Source organism: Haliotis asinina, chromosome 2 (assembly GCF_037392515.1).
Source record: "Haliotis asinina isolate JCU_RB_2024 chromosome 2, JCU_Hal_asi_v2, whole genome shotgun sequence".
NCBI classification, from domain to species: Eukaryota; Metazoa; Mollusca; class Gastropoda; order Lepetellida; family Haliotidae; genus Haliotis; species Haliotis asinina.
In genome coordinates, this window is record NC_090281.1 from 18,649,515 (window position 1) to 18,672,505 (window position 22,991).

Here is a 22,991-nt window from a genome sequence, read left to right on the forward strand (position 1 = left end):
GTTCCTTTGCTGGTCTTCTGTCTCGGAGAGGTATTTATTAAAGAAACGCCTAAGTCCCCAGCATTGATAAATCAATAGCATACGCTACTTTCCTGTATGGTTCCACTGACAAGAAGAAAATCGATACCCATCACGATATATTTTATCACTACCTTCGTCAGTCAAAGTCGCAAATATAGAGGCAACAACAAACTTTTATAGTTGCAGCCATTTTTATTATAACCCAATATTCAAAGATGGAAAGCCAATGCCAGCTATCACTGCAGCTCCCATGCAGAGATGGGATCTAATACTGACTATGCTATGACTATGCTATGACTATACTGTGACTATGCTGTGACTATGCTATGACTATGCTCTGACTATGCTATGACTATGCTGTGACTATGCTATGACTATGCTATGACTATGCTATGACTATGCTGAGACTATGCTACGACTATGCTATTACTATGCTGTGACTATGCTATGGCTATGCTGTGACTATGCTGAGACTATGCTATGACTATGCTCTGATTATGCTGTGACTATGCTGTGACTATGCTGTAAATATCCTGTGACTATGCTATGACTATGCTATGATTATGCTATGACTAAGCTGTGACTATGCTGTGATTATGCTATGACTATGCTATGACTATGCTGTGACTATGCTACGACTATGCTATTACTATGCTGTGACTATGCTATGGCTATGCTGTGACTATGCTGAGACTATGCTATGACTATGCTATGCCTATGCTGTGACTATGCTGAGACTATGCTATGACTATGCTGTGACTATGCTGTGACTATGCTATGACTATGCTGTGACTATGTTGTGACTATGCTGTGACTATGCTATGACTATGCTATGACTATGCTATGACTATGCTATGACTATGCTATGACTATGCTGTGACTATGCTATGGATATGCTGTGACTATGCTGTTACTATGCTATGACTATGCTATGCGTATGCTGTGACTATGCTGAGACTATGCTATGACTATGCTGTGATTATGCTGTGACTATGCTATGACTATGACATGACTATGCTATGACTATGCTATGACTATGCTGTGACTATGCTATGACTATGCTGTGACTATGCTGTGACTATGCTGAGACTATGCTATGACTATGCTGTGACTATGCTATGACTATGCTGCGACTATGCTGTGACTATGCTATGACTATGCTGTGACTATGCTATGGCTATGCTGTAACTATGCTGTGACTATGCCATGACTATGCAATGCCTATGCTGTGACTATGCTGAGACTATGCTATGACTATGCTCTGATTATGCTGTGACTATGCTGTGACTATGCTGTAAATATCCTGTGACTATGCTATGACTATGCTATGATTATGCTATGACTAAGCTGTGACTATGCTGTGATTATGCTATGACTATGCTATGACTATGCTGTGACTATGCTACGACTATGCTATTACTATGCTGTGACTATGCTATGGCTATGCTGTGACTATGCTGAGACTATGCTATGACTATGCTATGCCTATGCTGTGACTATGCTGAGACTATGCTATGACTATGCTGTGACTATGCTGTGACTATGCTATGACTATGCTGTGACTATGTTGTGACTATGCTGTGACTATGCTATGACTATGCTATGACTATGCTGTGACTATGCTATGACTATGCTATGACTATGCTGTGACTATGCTATGGCTATGCTGTGACTATGCTGTTACTATGCTATGACTATGCTATGCGTATGCTGTGACTATGCTGAGACTATGCTATGACTATGCTGTGATTATGCTGTGACTATGCTATGACTATGACATGACTATGCTATGACTATGCTATGACTATGCTGTGACTATGCTATGACTATGCTGTGACTATGCTGTGACTATGCTGAGACTATGCTATGACTATGCTGTGACTATGCTATGACTATGCTGCGACTATGCTGTGACTATGCTATGACTATGCTGTGACTATGCTATGGCTATGCTGTAACTATGCTGTGACTATGCCATGACTATGCAATGCCTATGCTGTGACTATGCTGAGACTATGCTATGACTATGCTCTGATTATGCTGTGACTATGCTGTGACTATGCTGTAAATATCCTGTGACTATGCTATGACTATGCTGTGACTATGCTGTGACTATGCTGTGACTATGCTCTGACTATGCTGTGACTATGCTATGACTATGCTATGACTATGCTGTGACTATGCTATGACTATGCTGTGATTATGCTGTGACTATGCTATGACTATGCTGTGACTATGCTGTGATTATGCTATGACTATGCTATGACTATGCTGTGACTATGCTGTGACTATGCTATGACTATGCTATGACTATGCAATGACTGTGCTATGACTATGCTGTGACTATGCTGTGACTATGCTGTGACTCTGCTGTGACTCTGCTGTGACTGTGCTATGACTATGCTATGACTATGCTATGACTATGCTGTGACTATGCTATGACTATGCTGTGACTATGCTATCACTATGCTGTGACTATGCTGTGACTATGCTGTGACTATGCCATGACTATGCTATGACTATGCTATGACTATGCTGTGACTATGCTGTGACTATGCTATGACTATGCTGTGACTATGCTATGACTATGCTATGACTATGCTGTGACAATGCTATGACTATGCTGTGACTATGCTGTGACTATGCTGTGACTATGCTGTGACTATGCTATGACTATGCTATGACTATGCTATGACTAAGCTGTGACTATGCTGTGATTATGCTATGACTATGCTATGACTATGCTGTGACTATGCTACGACTATGCTATGACTATGCTGTGACTATGCTATGGCTATGCTGTGACTATGCTGTGACTATGCTATGACTATGCTATGCCTATGCTGTGACTATGTTGAGACTATGCTATCACTATGCTATGACTATGCTATGACTATGATGTCACTATGCTGTGACTATGCTATGACTATGCTATGACTATGCTATGACTGTGCTATGACTATGCTATGACTATGCTATGACTATGCTGTGACTATGCTATGACTATGCTATGACTATGCTGTGACTATGCTATGGCTATGCTGTGACTATGCTGTGACTATGCTATGACTATGCTATGCCTATGCTGTGACTATGCTGAGACTATGCTATGACTATGCTGTGATTATGCTGTGACTATGCTATGACTGTGACATGACTATGCTATGACTATGCTGTGACTGTGCTATGACTATGCTATGACTATGCTGTGACTATGCTGTGACTATGCTATCACTACGCTATGACTATGCTGTGATTATGCTATGACAGTACTGTGACTATGCTGTGACTATGCTGTGACTATGCTATGCCTATGCTGTGACTATGCTATGACTATGCTATGACTATGCTGTGACTATGCTATGGCTATGCTGTAACTATGCTGTGACTATGCTATGACTATGCAATGCCTATGCTGTGACTATGCTGAGACTATGCTATGATTATACTGTGATTATGCTGTGACTATGCTGTGACTATGCTGTGACTATGCCATGACTATGCTATGACTATGCTATGACTATGCTGTGACTATGCTGTGACTATGCTATGACTATGCTGTGACTATGCTATGACTATGCTGTGACTATGCTATGACTATGCTATGACTATGCTGTGACTATGCTATGGCTATGCTGTGACTATGCTGTGACTATGCTATGACTATGCTATGCCTATGCTGTGACTACGCTGAGACTATGCTATGACTATGCTGTGATTATGCTGTGACTATGCTATGACTGTGACATGACTATGCTATGACTATGCTGTGACTGTGCTATGACTATGCTATGACTATGCTGTGACTATGCTGTGACTATGCTATCACTACGCTATGACTATGCTGTGATTATGCTATGACAGTACTGTGACTATGCTGTGACTATGCTGTGACTATGCTATGCCTATGCTGTGACTATGCTATGACTATGCTATGACTATGCTGTGACTATGCTATGGCTATGCTGTGACTATGCTATGACTATACTGTGATTATGCTGTGACTATGATGTGACTATGCTGTAAATATCCTGTGACTATGCTATGACTATGCTATGACTATGCTATGACTATGCTATGACTATGCTGTGACTATGCTATGACTATACTGTGATTATGCTGTGACTATGATGTGACTATGCTGTAAATATCCTGTGACTATGCTATGACTGTGCTATGACTATGCTATGACTCTGCTGTGATTATGCTGTGACTATGCTATGAATATGCTGTGACTATGCTATGACTATGCTATGACTCTGCTGTGACTATGCTATGACTATGCTGTGACTATGCTATTACTATGCTGTGACCATGCTATGACTATGCTATGACTATGCTGTGACTATGCTATGACTATGCTATGACTATGCTGTGACTATGCTATGACTATGCTGAGAGTATGCTATGACTATGCTGTGGTTATGCTGTGACTATGCTATAACTGTGCTATGACTATGCTGTGATTATGCTGTGATTATGCTGTGACTATGCTGTGACTTTGCTATGACTATGCTATGACTATGCTATGACTATGCTGTGACTATGCTATGACTATGCTATGACTATGCTATGACTATGCTGTGACAATGCTGTGACTATGCTGTGACTATGGTATGACTATGCTGTGACCATGCTGTGACTATGCTATGACTATGCTGAGACTATGCTATGAGTATGCTGTGATTATACTGTGATTGTGCTGTGACTATGCTATGACTATGCTATGGCTATGCTATGACTATGCTGTGACTATGCTGTGATTATGCTGTGACTATGCTGTGACTATGCTGTGACTATGCTATGACTATGCTGTGACTATGCTGTGACTATGCTATGACTATGCTGTGACTATGCTGTGATTGTGCTATGACTATGCTATGACTATGCTGTGACTATGCTGTGACTATGCTATGACTATGCTATGACTATGCAATGACTGTGCTGTGACTATGCTGTGACTATGCTGTGACTATGCTGTGACTCTGCTGTGACTGTGCTATGACTATGCTGTGACTATGCTGTGACTATGCTGTGACTCTGCTGTGACTATGCTGTGATTATGCTGTGACTATGCTGTGACTATGCTATGACTATGCTATGACTATGCTATGACTATGCTGTGATTATGCTGTGACTATGCTGTGACTATGCTATGACTATGCTATGACTATGCTGTGACTATGCTATGACTATGCTGTGACTATGCTATGACGATGCTGTGACTATGCTATGACTTTGCTATGACTATGCTGTGACAATGCTATGACTATGCTATGACTATGCTGAGACTATGCTATGACTATGCTGTGATTATGCTATGACTATGCTGTTATTAAGCTGTGACTGTGCTGTGACTATGCTATGACTATGATAAGACTATGCTATGACTATGCTATGACTATGCTGTGATTATGCTGTGACTATGCTGTGACTATGCTATGACTCTGCTGTGATTATGCTATGACTATGCTATGACTATGCTGTGACTATGCTATGACTATGCTATGACTATGCTATGACTATGCTATGACTCTGCTGTGATTATGCTGTGACTATGCTGTGAATATGCTGTGACTATGCTATGACTATGCTATGACTCTGCTGTGACTATGCTATGACTATGCTGTGACTATGCTATTACTATGCTGTGACCATGCTATGACTATGCTATGACTATGCTGTGACTATGCTATGACTATGCTATGACTATGCTGTGACTATGCTATGACTATGCTGAGAGTATGCTATGACTATGCTGTGGTTATGCTGTGACTATGCTATAACTGTGCTATGACTATGCTGTGATTATGCTGTGATTATGCTGTGCCTATGCTGTGACTTTGCTATGACTATGCTATGACTATGCTATGACTATGCTGTGACTATGCTATGACTATGCTATGACTATGCTATGACTATGCTGTGACAATGCTGTGACTATGCTGTGACTATGCTATGACTATGCTGTGACCATGCTGTGACTATGCTATGACTATGCTGAGACTATGCTATGAGTATGCTGCGATTATACTGTGATTGTGCTGTGACTATGCTATGACTGTGCTATGGCTATGCTATGACTATGCTATGACTATGCTGTGATTATGCTGTGACTATGCTGTGACTATGCTGTGACTATGCTATGACTATGCTGTGATTATGCTGTGACTATGCTATGACTATGCTGTGACTATGCTGTGATTGTGCTATGACTATGCTATGACTATGCTGTGACTATGCTGTGACTATGCTATGACTATGCTATGACTATGCAATGACTGTGCTATGACTATGCTGTGACTATGCTGTGACTATGCTATGACTATGCTGTGACTAAGCTATGACTATGCTGTGATTATGCTGTGACTATGCTGTGACTATGCTATGACTATGCTATGACTATGCTATGACTATGCTATGACTATGCTGTGACTATGCTATGACGATGCTGTGACTATGCTATGACTTTGCTATGACTATGCTATGACTATGCTATGACTATGCTGTGACTATGGTATGACTATGCTGTGACTAAGCTATGACTATGCTGTGATTATGCTGTGACTATGCTGTGACTATGCTATGACTATGCTATGACTATGCTATGACTATGCTGTGGCTATGCTATGACGATGCTGTGACTATGCTATGACTTTGCTATGACTATGCTATGACAATGCTATGACTATGCTTTGACTATGCTGAGACTATGCTATGACTATGCTGTGATTATGCTGTGATTATGCTGTGACTATGCTGTGACTATGCTATGGCTATGCTATGACTATGCTATGACGATGCTATGACTATGCTGTTATTATGCTGTGACTGTGCTGTGACTATGCTATGACTATGCTATGACTATGCTATGACTATGCTGTGACTATGCTATGACGATGCTGTGACTATGCTATGACTTTGCTATGACTATGCTATGACAATGCTATGACTATGCTTTGACTATGCTGAGACTATGCTATGACTATGCTGTGATTATGCTGTGATTATGCTGTGACTATGCTGTGACTATGCTATGGCTATGCTATGACTATGCTATGACTATGCTATGACTATGCTGTTATTATGCTGTGACTGTGCTGTGACTATGCTATGACTATGATAAGACTATGCTATGACTATGCTATGACTATGCTGTGATTATGCTGTGACTATGCTGTGACTATGCTATGACTATGCTGTGACTATGCTATGACTATGCTGAGAGTATGCTATGACTATGCTGTGGTTATGCTGTGACTATGCTATAACTGTGCTATGACTATGCTGTGATTATGCTGTGATTATGCTGTGACTATGCTGTGACTATGCTATGACTATGCTATGACTATGCTATGACTATGCTGTGACTATGCTATGACTATGCTATGACTATGCTGTGACAATGCTGTGACTATGCTGTGACTATGCTATGACTATGCTGTGACCATGCTGTGACTATGCTATGACTATGCTGAGACTATGCTATGAGTATGCTGTGATTATACTGTGATTGTGCTGTGACTATGCTATGACTATGCTATGGCTATGCTATGACTATTCTATGACTATGCTGTGATTATGCTGTGACTATGCTGTGACTATGCTGTGATTATGCTGTGACTATGCTATGACTATGCTGAGACTATGCTATGACTTTGCTGTGATTATGCTGTGACTATGCTGTGACTATGCTATGGCTATGCTATGACTATGCTATGACTATGCTATGACTATGCTGTGATTATGCTGTGACTATTTTGTGACTATGCTATGACTATGCTGTGACTATGCTGTGACTATGCTGTGACTATGCTATGACTATGCTGTGATTATGCTATGACTATGCTATGACTATGCTGTGACTATGCTGTGACTATGCTATGACTATGCTGTGACTATGCTATGACTATGATGTGACTATGCTATGACTTTGCTATGACTATGCTATGACTATGCTGTGACTATGCTATGACTATGCTATGACTATGCTATGACTATGCTGTGACTATGCTATGACTATGCTATGACTATGCTATGACTATGCTGTGACTATGCTATGACTATGCTGTGACCATGCTGTGACTATGCTATGACTATTCTGTGACTATGCTGTGACTGTGCTATGACTATGCTATGACTATGCTGTGACTATGCTGTGTCTATGCTGTGACTATGCTATGACTATGCTGTGACTATACTGTGACTATGCTATGACTATGCTATGACTATGCTGTGACTATGCTGTGACTATGCTATGGAGTACAGAGCGTTAGAGAACCATGCCAATACAGGTGTCTTGTCTCGGTTGCCTGTAGCTGTTTAACCCTCATTGACAATTTCGGGGGTATATCTGAGCAAAATAGACTGACGTTTGATTTTGATTATCAATAGCTTGTCGTAGAGTTCAACACGTGTTCCGTTTTTTTTTATTTAACACCTCGACGTCAATGAAAGCTAAATTCGCATTGCGTTGGCTCCTAAAACTATATACTAAATACGCTGGGCCCCGTTTCACAAAGCTATAGTAGCGCTATGACTGTCGTACCTCCTATACTGCACCACGTTTCACAAAGTTATCGCAGCGCTATGACTGTCGTTCCTCCTATACTGGACCCCGTTTCACAAAGCTATGGTAGCGCTACAACTGTCGTACGTCCTATACTGGGGCCTTGCTTTTCCAAACTCTCTAAGGACTAAGAGAGTCTTAATTAAGTCAATGTTAATGTATGGCACTTACGACTGTTTGAGAATATCAAAAGCCACAACGAGGTCTCGAATGGTGTAATGATAACGAGAGTAATGGTGGTGCGGGGTCACTGGAACGCGACATGTTTTAATGGCTCGGTGACACAAGCAACATGAATAATAGATCGTGTTGACATGCTTATGTATTACAGAAAGACAACTTTTCAGGGTTGTCATATACACATCAAAGTCAATGTGAATCAATAGTAGTTCTTTTTACCGCCAGTTAAACACTTTATCTGCCAAGTGTACCAGATATACGCCATTCCAGTTCCATATTAGGGTTAGTTGTTCACAAGGGGAACCCTTGAAGTTTGTTTAGGTTCCCCTTCAGAGCGTGGGTACATGAATCCATGGACCCCAAGGGACAACGTATTTATCTGACTGAACACCTCAATGTTAATTTTGAACTGTTTGAAGCAAGGGTGCAAAACTCTCTGTTGCCATTGCTAGATTTTGCTGACGAGAAAAACAGATATCGAGTAATCTCCATTCCATCGATTTGCGTTCGCAAAAACATCGGTAATTTCCGTACATCGTATTCAGTGTTATTCGAGATAAAGAATTGCTACAAGGAGGTACCAAATGAGTTCTGCATTCCCAGCGGATTACTTCCAAATGCTACTCACCTGTAAGCGATAATTAACAGAAGAACCCTCAGTCAATCAGAAAGCGACATTTGTATCTGAGGTAAGATAATACGAGTCCAACATAAACACTTAATGGTAAACTCTTTCCTCTCTTTACCGGAAGTAAACCTCTCTTGGTCTTTAAACCTCTCTTTGACTTCACTTTGAACATCAGTCCTGACTCTAACACGTTGATTTTCAAACCTCATTTTGATCTTCAGACCTCGCTCTGATCACTAGTCCTAACTCTAACCTCGCTTTAATATTTAAACGCCACTTTGTTCTCACTTTGATCATCACATTTAGTCCTCTCTCTAACTTCACTCTGATCTTCAAACCCCACTCTGATCTTCAAACCTTACCTTGCTGTTCAAACCCCACTTTGATCCTCAAACCTCGCTTTGACCCACTTTTTTCCCCATCCTCGCTTTGTTCTTACTTTGATCTTATAATCATACAATTCTTACAATTGAATACAAAAACTTTTTTTTACTCGCTTATCCCTTTGCAACTGAAAACTACCTCTGAGAATTAAATAGCGATGCAGCATAAATATGACTATTTTTCACGTTTCATGAAATCACCATTTACATATTGATTAGGTTAGTTTTAACATCTAAATGTAAAAAATGTATCCGGAGATTGTGAAAAGAAAGGGAAAACGACATATTAGGTGGTGTAAGTGATTCAATATTCGTTAAGTTTGAGTGAAATGAAACATTGTCAAAAACAGCGAAAACCAAGGGTCCTGAAACACACCACCTCCATGTTGCATCACTGCAAGTTCTAACATGTCGCTTAAAGTGCCCATGAAACACTCAAAAAGTTGCATTGACCGTAGAGTCCAAAGGACCTCACCACGTTTTAGTTTGTACATGACTATACAATTTTAGGGTGTTCCCATACATTTTGCTTGAAGCAAATGCTAATAATTTGATAAACACAACAGAACACAGACTCAAAATCTGAAACATGGAAATAATTTCCCTGATTACTTCAGAAAAATTGTGAAGAAAAAACAAGATAAAAACACGTAAAGGTCATTTTGCACGCCCTGCTCACACAAGCATCTGTCAGTGCCGCAGGAACCACAAAGTCCATTTTGGCTGATGTGTTTTATTGTACGAACGAGACCTGTGGATCATAACATACCACAGTTTATCACAGGCACTCGTGTCATTCCGAGGATAAACGATTTTTTTTAAAATATGAAAACTTTGCTATGACCCCCAGACTTGAAACGCTTCACAGCACAATATATACTCTTAAAAAAGTAGGGGAACCCGAAATATCAATTTGGACAGGAAGTGCAGTTAACAAACGTTTCAAGGACAGACATCTTATGAACGCACCGCCAATTCCCTCTATTACCACCCTTAAACACAACGCATGACAAGCAGGTGCATAACGCACCTCAACAAATTTTCATACTAAAATGAAAGGGCACGAGGGCCGGTAAAGTTTATGCCTGACAGGGCGTGTGTGCCTCTCGGTCTATATTTTCGAAGCTCTCTTAGCGCGAAGATAGTCGTAAGTTAATCATAAGGGCATTTGCGACTATCTTAGCCTTAGAAGAGTTTCGAAAATCAAAGCCCTGGTGCGTGTAGATTTATAGCCAGCGGTCATATGGCCTGCCTCTGCATAATGTGCATGGACTGGATGTGCGTGGCCCAGGATGTACCCGTTAGGCCATAAGTAAGGTGGGCTGTCTACACCAACATCAGTGAGAGTGCCGGAAAGTATGATGCAGTGTTAGTGACAAATTGTAAACTATGACCTTATTTAACTACACACATGTTTCTAAGTGATCACAGCGACATTATCAGGCCATAGTTTTGCGTAGGTTAAAGGGTTTCTCTTTTCAATGTACTTCCCATCTACGAGGTCAAATGTCTGATCTTTCACATAATGAAACTGTTGTACAGCAAAATCGTAAAACTCGTTTTCCATCCGCCATATTGGTGACTCCTGAATTCGGGCCAGGGTGTCAGGTTTGGGAGCAATCTTCTTGGTGGTTTTCCGTAGATGGGATATGCTATCTGAAGCACAAACCGTTATGGTGAACACTGGAATTACATATACAGGAGTAGGCTCCTCAGATCTCGTTATCAATCGCACGTGACACTAGATGCGTTAGCTACTCGGTGAGTGGAGTAAGATTTGACCTTACGTCAGCATTTTGCTTTTGCTGTATGTACTAACTCACGATATTATGTGTGTGTGAGTGTGTATGTGTGTGTGTATGTGTGTGTGTATGTCTGTGTGAGTGTGTGTGTATGTGTGTGTGAGTATGTGTATGTGTGTGAGTGTGTGTGTGTGTGTGAGTGTGTGTATGTGTGTGTGAGTGTATGTGTGAGTGTGTGTATGTGTATGTGTGTGTGAGTGTGTATGTGTCTGTGTTATATGAAAATGTATGCATATATGTGTTATGTATATGCATATATGTGTTATATATATGTGTGTGTTATATGCATCACATTGCTGAAGGGTATGTTCAGTTATGGTGCATGTGAACAGCTGCGTTTGAGTGTAAAGTTTTGTTCAGAATTCACCAAGTTTCGGGGAACTTTCATCATTTATTGAACTCGTGACAATAATCTTTTCAACGTTACGAATTTGTTTCACAATACATCAGTTCGTGTGTAAACAGAACCTTTACACAATCTGGAATATTCTTTAAAATCTAGTTTAGAACAGTTGACTGAAGTGGCTGATGAGTTTGAACGTTTGTGGGTAGTTTAATAAGCTTATTTAATACGAATTGTAAACCTGTGCAGCATACGGTTCCACAATAGAATTTCTTTGCTATATTAGTCCTCTTTGAGAAAACAGTTAACAACATCACAATAACGTGTCTTTGTTATTAAACACTATGTCCATGTATGATGAATGTGAAATATATACCAAGAAGATCAATAGGCATTGTCCTTATAAAACAAATCAAAAGTCTGAAACAGTTGGTGCAGAACTATGTCAGCATATTTCAGAAGAAATCAATTGCAAAAGGAATATTCTCACAAGGGATCGCACATATCTATCACTTTCTCAAAATTTGGAAGTCGGACAACATCTATCCAGTCCGTGATTTTGCATCTTGGAGGCCCATACAATCTACAAACAGCGTACGCACGCGCATCTAGAATATAGGACGAATGGTCCTTAAGTGTTGTTTCCTGAACGTCAACAGTTGCCTAGAAGGCGACTTGAAACACAGGTATAGGTGCGTGTTAGATGATAGGTTTATACGTTTATAAAGTTTATAGTGGTCAGCTGTTCTGTTTCGTAAATCGTTTTTTCACGTTTTTGTAAAGTGTGTTGGTAATTTAATGTCATTGTTGACACTGCATTATCAAGATGACATTGGCCGAATTATGTATGGACATTCCATCACGTTCACTGAGGTTTGACAATCAAATGTCTCATAGTGCCACCATGGAAGAAAATGTCTCTTGGTTAAAAGTCCTTTAGAGTTGCAGCTGCCTCTAAATGGAACTCGCTGCCAGAATCTATCAAGGAAGGCAAGTTGTGTGAACATTTCAAGTGTCTCGTAAGGACCCATCTGTTCCGTTTGTACTTGACCTTGTGCTCTCACCAAGTGTTTACCTTTTCCATGACTCCTGTGTGCCCCATGAGCATCCCCAATGGAGATTATCGCCATTGTTATTATTGTAGAGTGGAAGTTGTCTTCTCGTGTCTTTTACATTATTACAATATATTTAACTTTATACTGAACTGTCAGTCGTTGGCAAGACGAGAAATAACCAATTTCATATGTGCAGTATCTGACTCGCATTCAGTGTGGTGATTTAGATTCTACTAAAAGGAAGTCTCACCTGAGGCGAAACGTCCGACAGCTCCTCGGAACATGCGTGGCAGAATTGCCTCCAACACCGCAATGAAGTCACCAAGTTCCTCAGTAACACCGACCACAAGGAAATGGTGGATCAGATTGTGTTTGGCCTGTTCCAGAGCCCATCTACTTCCAGGAACCCTGTAACACAGAAGGTTTGTCCCTGAGAACATCCACCTGTTAAGGTTGGAATAGATTATGCTTGGCCTGTTCCAGAGCCCATCTACTTCCAGGAACCCTGTAACAGAGAATGTTTATCACTGAGAACTTCCACCTGGCAAGGTTGGAATAGATTATGCTTGGCTTGTTGCAGAGTCCATCTACCTCCAGGACCCCGAGAAGAGAATAGTTAAGCCAGACAAATAAATAACTCCAGAATTACAGTCAGGACCGGAAGGAGTGAAAACATGAGTTTTAAAATCTTGAACACCCATGCCTCAAAAGTGATGACCTCTAAATAGCACAGCTCTCTCTAATTATGACTTCCTGCAGTTTGGCCTCTAAATAGCAAAACTCTCTCTAATTATGACTCCTTGCAGTTAAAGATAGACGTGGGGATTTTCACCCACCCTCTGAGTCATGGGGGATTAGAAATACATGATAAGCTATTACGCCTTTTCTACAGTCTTGTAGTGTAGCAGGTACACTGGATGGGTTTGTAGGAACCATACTAAGGTAATAGAGCAAGTGTACTCTGTAGTGTTCCTTTGAAAGACACACTGTCTAGGAAAACGTTTGTATAACATCCGTTCGTGTTTTGTTTCTGAAATATGAACGTGTTACTGCGTGAAACGTGGAAGGTTTTGATAGCATGTTTGCTGCTATTGCTACACCTTCGCAGCCGACTTGTCGTACTTTAGACTTCCTATCATACATTCGACTTAGGTATCGTGAACTTTCGATTGCCTATCGCTACATTCAATTCAGATCTCATGAGGTCATCTTTGATTTTTACCTTTTACCACCACATGGCCATATCATTGTGAATAGTGAATCAAATATGACTATACACTTGTACCAAAGATAGAATTAAAACTGAATATAGAGAAGAAATCCAAGGCAGAAAAAGGACATAGTTATTTAACCAGATCATGGGACATAGACATTCAGGTTTGATAGGTACTTATTTTTTCTTTCAGCTTTCTTATGTCATTAAAACAGTGAATCATTCAAATACTTAAACTCTGTGGCTGCACTTTACTACAATGTCAGCAACTGGCCTGGAATGCAAAGAAAATGCAAATAACAATGTCAAGGAGCGTGTTCGAAGCCCACTTTCTCATGATGGCTTTGATTAGAACTCTTTCCACAGTTACTGTGTTTTGAACTATATATGCAGTGTCTTTGAGCATTTGGTATTATTATTATTATTTATTTTATTCTTATTTTTATTCTTATTATTATTATTTATAATTTATTTTACCCTTAGTATTTATTTTATTCATTTGCTTTTTCTTTCATGACTCTTGAATAAGAATCATTCGCTCAGAAAGGCGAAAATAAAAATTATGAAGAATAATTCATGGAAAGTTTATTAGTAACTTTACTGTAAAAGAGGTTAGGTCAAATGCGTACTTATTTTCAAGCTTTCACTTACGCACACTCAGCATTTTGGCCACAGAAAAATGGAATTTGTACCCATAGCTTCTCAGGATCACAGTCTTCCCCATTCCGCCTGACACATTCGTCGAATGTCTGAAAATCAAATGTAGCAATGTTTGACAAAGGTACGAGGTGTTAACGTGGGATACAATCGTCACAGTAATATACCATATCCACCATCGGACTGTTTCCATACAGGCTTAGAAATGCAACGTTTATTTGAGTGAGTGAGTGAGTGAGTGGGGTGTTACGCCGCTTTTCAGCAATATTCCAGTACCAGAAATGGGCTTCACATGTTGTACACAGCGTGACGAGCGAACGCTTTAATTGCATCATTTTGACTTTGGGGAACACGTGTACCTCATTGTTTCCTGATTTCCTTCGCTTTCTAGTTGGATCAATATCATCGCCATACCGCACGAAGTAGTAGAAGGACAGTAGCCGATTCAGGGGGTTCCGAACCATGTTGATATATATGGGCTTCTTTAGCACTCCAAACCTATGGATGGAAAGAATAAATGTGCAACCATTATTTAAAAAATAATAAGTTTGATTGTATGTTTTTTATGGCAATGATAACAGCTGAATTAACCTCTTCCCTGTATGTCGCTTATAGCTCATTGATCATGACGCCTAATTTATGCATATTTCCCTCCACATTGTGCGTGTATCTCAAACGATGGTCACGAAAACGTCGGATTGGACTGTCATTTCCATGCATGGCAAGCAAATGAAAGACTAACACCCATTTTGAAAATCGAAAGTGCAAACCGAATTGAGTGACACAGAGTTTAATACATTGGTCTACACATCTGTGTTGTATGTACATCGTACAGTCTAGTAAACTTAGTCACTGTGTTATTCGTTACACTCCTCTACTGAGTCTAACAAACCCTTTGAGGAAGCCTTTGAGATTGACCAATCAGAGCACAGCTTACTAAATGACAAAGTGGAGATTCGCTCATACCGTTTAAACGTTTACCTCGAAAAGGTTTGTACCCCACCGATTCCGAAAACTGTTTTTCGTTCAATCGGGTAATACACATGGAGCATGTTACAACACTGTTAGCAGTGAGTAAACTGTCGCCGAAAATAGCATTTTTGTCAGTATTCGAGGATGTCACCTTGCGGAAATATATGCTAACGGTAACCATGCGGATTTTCGTTTGTTGAGGATCAGTGTCAGTGACTGGAGAATTCCCACCAAACCGTAAACAGTGGCCGTTGTCTGATTGGTTAAATCCGTTCGGCCGTTGCGCATTTGATTGGACGGTAATGAGTCGATCAAAAGTTACCTGACGCGACCTCCTACTGAGGTTGCTCGAGTCAGTAGAGGAGCGTAACGAAAAATACTAAGAATAAATTTACTTAGACTGGCACATTGTATTAAACGGTCCATGGTACTTGTTTGTTTGACATTATTATGCGTAATACTTTCTTTTGCCCCCTAAACTATGGAAATACGGCCCCTTCGAATGGCGAAGCAGCTCCAACTCTTACCTTGAGAAATCAATGAAGGCTACATGTCCATGATAAAGAACCGGCTTCTTCTCTGTCCAGCTGGTGATGTTAGTGATGAACCTCATCTGGAACAACAAAGACAAAAGCCTCTACATACAAAACTTCCTAGAAACAAACATGAGAACGTATGGTAGAAGTCACAATTGGGCATTGCATCATTCTGTCCCTTGTAATTCATGTTTGACACACTTTTGGTAAGCTTCATTTAGGCCTTGAATTGTGTAAACTTGATAATCTAATAAATTTCCCTGGTTAGATTATTGGCCTTCAGTAATCCATGCTTGTAGTACTAGTATGAGGCCACTAACTGGATCGAGCGGTCAGGCTTGCGGACTTAGCTGACATGTGTCATCGGTTCCCAATTGCGTAGATCGATATTCATGCTGTTGATCACTTGATTGTCTGGTGTAGACTCCATTATTTACAGACCGCCCCGTTACAGTTGGAATATTGCTGATTGTGGAGTAAAACTAAACTCAATCACCCACTCACTGTAACCTTGATCAAGAGTTTCTGAGGTCATGTGATGCTCTTTGAAATTGTGATGACAAGAACTCTCATTATAATACCTTAAACGTTGTGAAATGTAAGCACCCCAGTCTGATGCTACTGCAATTAGGCGGGGCATGATTAGAAAGTTGATACTTATTCTTCCCTTAAATTAGTAGAATATATATGAAAATGAACATTATTTGAAGGTTACGATGGTGTTGGAAACAAAAGTTACATTGGAGAGAACATTCTGACTAACGTTTTGTGAACTGATCTTGACAAAATATCTGGATGAAGATCTCACATACACGATCTATCAATGCAAGGGGGCGGTGGGTTAGCCTTATGGTTAGGACATCCGTTAGACACGCCAAAGACCTGAGTTGATTCCCCACATGAAAACAATGTGTGAAGCCAACTTTCAGTGTCCCCCACCGTGATTTAGGAATATTGCTAGAGGCAGCGTAAAACCACACTCACTAAATGTATGACGGTGTGTGGAAAGAACACATAATCCACACATGGAAAGGAACAAAGTAAACTGTTGGTCAGTCATTTCACACAGTAAAGTATGGAATAGCCATACATGTATCGTATAACATGGGCCTAGCTTTTCGAAGCTCTCTTAGCGTTAAAATAGTAGTAAGTGTCATATATTAACATTGACGTTAAGAGAGCTACGAAAATGCTAGGCCTTGGTTTACCCACCGGCTTGGCTGGCATCATAGAGTCTTGTACAGAAGGTCACAACATTCATTACATTAAGTGATTTTCTGGTAAATATGCCACAATTTCACGGACCAGTGACAGAGGTCCTGTTTAATTCCATATTTCATATTGTAATGTACCTTCCCTTGCTTTTCCAGGGAAACAACTGCCTAGCCTTTGCATGGTGTCGATCACTGGATAGCCTGGTCCAGTCTCGACTGTTCACAAACTACACCTTACAGATTTAATACTAGTGACACAAATGCCCGCTCATGATATAGCCAGAGCTGCACAATCGATTCTGCTTTTAGCAGAGATATCTTATGTAAGTAGTAGGATTTTGGCCCTTCTATTTATCAAACCGGGTCAGAACTGATCTTCAGTAACCCATTCTTGTAAGATGTGACTAGGGGCATCGGGTGTCCAGGTTCACTGGCTTGCTTGTCCCATGTCATCGTATCCCAATGGCTTAGATCGTGTAGACAATGCTCACGCTGTTGATTACTGGTTTGTCTGGTCCAGACCCGATTTTTCACAGACCGCTGCTATATAGCTGACATATTTATGAGTGTAATGTAAAAGTAAACTCACTCACTCTGTCTATGAAGAGTGTCACGAGTGGGACAGGATCACCTTTCCCCGTATATGCCGTTATATTTTTTACCTGATCTGACAAGAATACTTTATGAGAGCGTCCCGTGGTATTTATCATAATCACGTTGAATCTGTTTTCCTGGCACAACTGGTATGCCATGCCTGCGAGTGTAGTACTGCCAGTCTTTGGAACTTTATTGTATATAACGACCAGGTCATCATTGTCTGATACGTCCTGAAAACCAAAATAAACATGTCAGTGGTGACACCTCTGCGGCAACACATCCACACATGTCCTAATACAGTCTTGCAGTTCAAAAACCAAATGTCAACTGATATATGCTCTTAAGTTTAATGTTTGAAATACATGTTTCTTACAATGCCCAGTTCAGACATGGGGATGAAACCCTTTTAATGTTCATTGATAAATCAAAATTGAGATAAGTCCACTTTGATACCAAATGTTCATATCTAAATGATAACGTACGTCATACTTATGGTTACCCACTTGGTCCTTCTGTAACACGGTGATCGCTCTCTCTGAAAACAAAGGAAACACTTTCAGTTAGGATGTATACTTGACTTTGTGTAGCTGTGAATCTCATCATAAGAATAAGAATGTGTACAACGTGTGAAGCCCATATCTGGTGTCCCCGGTCGTTGTGTTGCTGAAGTACTGTTCAAAACGGCGTAAAACCATACTCACTCACTCAGTCACTCACTCACACACTCACTCTACTAACGGCAGTTCGATTTACAATAAGGCATTAGCTTATGAATCTGAATAAATGATACAAGTGATGATACCAGGTGTTCTAAAATGGGTGAGCGTATCCTGACCAACTGGTGGCAGCCGCCGTAAACACATGCAAATGCTACTCAATTCTTCGCTTGAAGAGAAATCGGGAACGTAAGGTACAAGTCCAAATAGGAAAGAGGCAGTCATATCGGATATTTTGTTTGGTCACTGATGCGTTGGGAAATGTCCTTCACCTGTCTACTATAAACCTCTATGTAAGCTTGTTGTTAATCACCCCCTTGAGCTTGGTACCGCTCCCATCTGGTATGACGACTGTGATACGAGCGAGTGAGTGAATTTAGTTTTACGCCGCTTTTACTAATAAAAACAACGAAAACCTCACTCATACTGTAAGGATAGAAGCCCATGACCTCAGAAGCGAAAGTTATCCCGTGACACTGCGTAAACTGACTTTCTGGCTGATTCTCCTACAAGATGGGGGTAGACACATTGTTTCATATCTAGGAATCTTTGAAACGGATTAAAGGTTTGTTGCGTGGTGAATGTCCCACACAGCAACACCCGACACCCTAATACCTAAAGCATCTTAAGTGATATGGGGAAAAACTGAGATCCGTCTTTTAACGGATCTGGTGGTAAAATGTATGTGTTTTTTCAGGTACAGTGTACAATCTGCTTTTGAAAGATTTTGGCATTGAAGTTGTTTCGAAGGCATTTAGAAGTTGGAGGGATCAAACTAAAAGTGTTTTATGGTTCAACGTCTTTATTATAAATAAAGAAGTTGAACCATAAAACACTTTTGGTTTGGCATTGAATATAATACGAAAACGGTGTCCTGGTTTTTTTCTTTAGCCTGAAAGACGGATCCCTGGCTCCAGTGAGCTATGGTGTCTTCTGCTTGAAACCAAGAAGCATGTTGTGTTGTGATCTACTCGTGGTCTAATTTAGACTAGTCCTGGTCTAACATAATCTTCTCGTGGTCTAGCACAGGATTGCCGTGGTGTTGTATGGGATTGTCGTGGTCTCACGTAGGCTTATTGTGGTCTAACATAGGCTTGTCGACCTTGGTGGCGATATGGTAAATAAAAAACCTCCTGACGAAAATTGATCCAGCAGCGTAAAACACCACCACAACCATCAACAACAACACAACAAACCAGAAAATAAACTGTTTTGTTTACTACTCCCATGGTTGTTTTCTCCTATGCCATCATATCCAAACACATCCTGCATGAAATAACTGTATATAAAGGCATGATCTCAACAGACGCATGTAATGTCACAAATCACACACACTACTGTGATCATATATAATGCACTTGGGGATCACATTGTGTCATTCATGGGTATAATAGTTCGACCACTGTCTTCACCGTAGTGTTGAATGTTTTGGGAATGCAAAAGGCCACGAGCCGCGCCAACGGACATATTGCTATAGGTCTCATGAAAGCAGGTCAGTCTCAGCTTACAGTTGTCCGTCGTCTTAACGTCTATTAGCGCACAATGCCCCGTCTTTGTGAGAGATATCAGTGGGGCAGAACTCGATGGTAGAAGGACCTACCAGTGGACGACATCGAGTTACCACGGTAGAGCAAGATCAGAACATCCATTAACATCAATACCGTCATCGAACAGCTACAGCGACCAGCACCGTTAGGCAAATGCCTGCATTGAGAAGAGTATCTGCGCAGACTGTCGGGAACAGACTACGAGAGGCAGGTTTAAACAGCATCGACAACATCGTGCTCAACGCTGCACCAATTTTCAGGCCTGGATCCGGTAAAGCGACCTCAAGCCTGATTCAGCGATCATTTCTATTGTTCATGACGGGTGTGCGGACGCCGTCATGAACGTTTTGTCGACGACTGCGTCCCTCAGGTAGACAGGGGCGACGTGATGGTGTGGGGAGCCATAACCTACACTAGAATAACTGTGTCGATGTTGAACCAAGACAGCCTGCAGATAGCACAATGCTACTGTGATCAAATGCAATTACACACACCTCCTTTCTATTATCAACCATCAGAAGGAGCTGTCAGAGGGACAATACCAAACCGCATACATCACGTATCACGAGAGACTTCCTCCAGAATGAGAACATCATTGTGCTGCCTTGGCCCTCCAGATCACCAGACTTAAACCCGATCAAACAGACTGGTGCGGCAGCGTAACCCTAAGCCCCAGACACTTCAGCAACTAACACATGCACAACAGGCAGAATGGACTACGAAGCAGCAACATCAGATCCAGAGACTTATTCGATGATGTCATGCAGTTCGGAGCACCAATGGTGGTTACACGAAATAGTGACTTCAGCGCCACCACTGACCTTTCTCGAACTCACATCAAACAGTGATGCTGTGACATTTCCCGTAGCAAATTACATTTTATCTTAAATTCTATACGGTGTATCAAATATAGAGTAAATTGTAGATTCAATTCTTCTATGCGTTTCTTTTTAGATAGCATATATAATTATGATGTATCTCAACTCATTCAAATATACACGTCCAGTTTAACAACTATCAACATAAATCTAATAGCAAGTGCTGTTGCGCCAATGAAGAAAATGTTATGTTATACGCGTGTGTTAAAAGCAGCATTTCTAATATTTTACCAGTAGTCTGTACATTTCGATAGCCCTATTGTGACAATAGGTATGACAGGAGAACTGGAAGTGTCATCAAGTAAAACTGCAAAAGCTATGAGCAATGTGGAACTACAAACATGCAAGTGTGTGCTTGGCATTAATGTGTTCCATTCTTAAAACACAAAACGTTCACTCACCTAATCTGACCCTTGCATCATCGAGGCGAGCCATTTCACTCAGCAAGTGAAGAAAACCAAAGATCGCTGTCAAAGAGACAGCTAGCAACACTCCCGCTACATGTCTCGTTTGCATCACTCTCACAAGCCGGGGTAACATCACAGCTAACCCTTTCTACTCGTCATTCATTCATCTGGAGAGAAAGAAGTGACAATGATCCTCTCCACGTCACATTATGAATCGCATGTTGTCAGACAACAATGGACCACCTAAAGCACCTAATGGAGACGTATTGTTTCGCTACTATCGCCCATTATGATATCAAACGACAAAGTTATCGCTTAACGTGAATATATTTATCATTTTTGCAATGTATATTGCACAATATATAATTCAGACAGCTGTCAGACATTCATTATTCACTATCAGCTTCAACTCGGATTTCGGATTTCAATAAATAAAGAGTAATGCCACATTGCGTATGCAAGGATGATCGATATTTAGTTTCTCAGGATATATGTTAGAGTGATTTATAAAATTCCTGATTCATTTGGTGGTTTTAGGGATTTATCAAAGTCACTGAAAAATCCCAACAATTTGTTATTCCCTGAAAAAAGAAAATATCGTGTAATCAGTGTTTGTTTTGACACTACCGTTTGTAAATATTGCATGTGTAATAAGTAAAGACAATAAAGTGTCAAAACTCAAAAATAAAATTTTCTGCATTGACAAGAAAATAATAGATTTAAAATAGTTGCATAACAATGTTACAAGAAAATTCATAACATGCAATTGACAAAAACAATATCTATATAACACTATCAGATGTTGCATTACGTGTTCAGTTGCCATAAACCTACAATGGATCAGAATACCTTTTTGAAACAAAGTCACCTCAGTCAAACAAGACTAATATGTATCAACATTTGTTTTTTTTCAAGAGAGGGAAGAGGGACAAAACCTGAGTCTTGTAACATTTGGAGCCTTGTGCTACTACAGTTGCAAGTCCTATCACATTCCTTGGATCGGCTCTCCCTCTGTAAACACCAGGAATCGGTGTTGTCAATGCCACTCACTGCAACCTCAGAGAAAACAATCTTTCTCTGTTTCACCATTCTCTCTGCTTGAAGAATCTGCAACTCTATTCTGGTTGTGATTCTGGTTGCGACTATCGTTGTGCTTGCAGCTCTTGTTGTGCTCTTGTGGCTCTGGGTTGCTCTTGCTCAAGATGATCTGCTTCTCGTTGTTGATCTGCCAAAGGTACTGTATCTGACGACAGGTCGTTGAGTAGGCCATCAT

The 22,991-nt window shown here is 40.5% G+C and overlaps 1 protein-coding gene across 1 annotated transcript; it reads right to left on the reverse strand.

Annotated features, from left to right (window-relative positions):
* Positions 1-11,198: 11,198 nt before the first annotated feature.
* On the reverse strand, positions 11,199-22,991 carry LOC137271616 (heparan sulfate 2-O-sulfotransferase 1-like). Its single transcript, XM_067804056.1, has 8 exons — positions 22,805-22,991; positions 18,674-18,705; positions 18,236-18,400; positions 16,351-16,436; positions 15,211-15,349; positions 14,846-14,943; positions 13,232-13,389; positions 11,199-11,437 (listed from the first exon to the last, which is right to left on the reverse strand). Exons 1-8 carry the CDS (start codon positions 22,989-22,991, stop codon positions 11,199-11,201), a joined length of 1,104 nt encoding a protein of 367 aa, XP_067660157.1.

Excerpts from the sequence above, each read along its gene's own strand:
- LOC137271616 (XM_067804056.1), bottom strand. The coding sequence starts at position 22,991 with ATGATGGCCTACTCAACGACCTGTCGTCAGATACAGTACCTTTGGCAG. Across the intron at positions 16,437-18,235 it reads AAGTATTCTTGTCAGATCAG|ATGAGGTTCATCACTAACAT; the intron begins GTAAAAAATATA and ends TTGTTGTTCCAG. Across the intron at positions 11,438-13,231 it reads TGTCGGACGTTTCGCCTCAG|ATAGCATATCCCATCTACGG; the intron begins GTGAGACTTCCT and ends TTTGTGCTTCAG.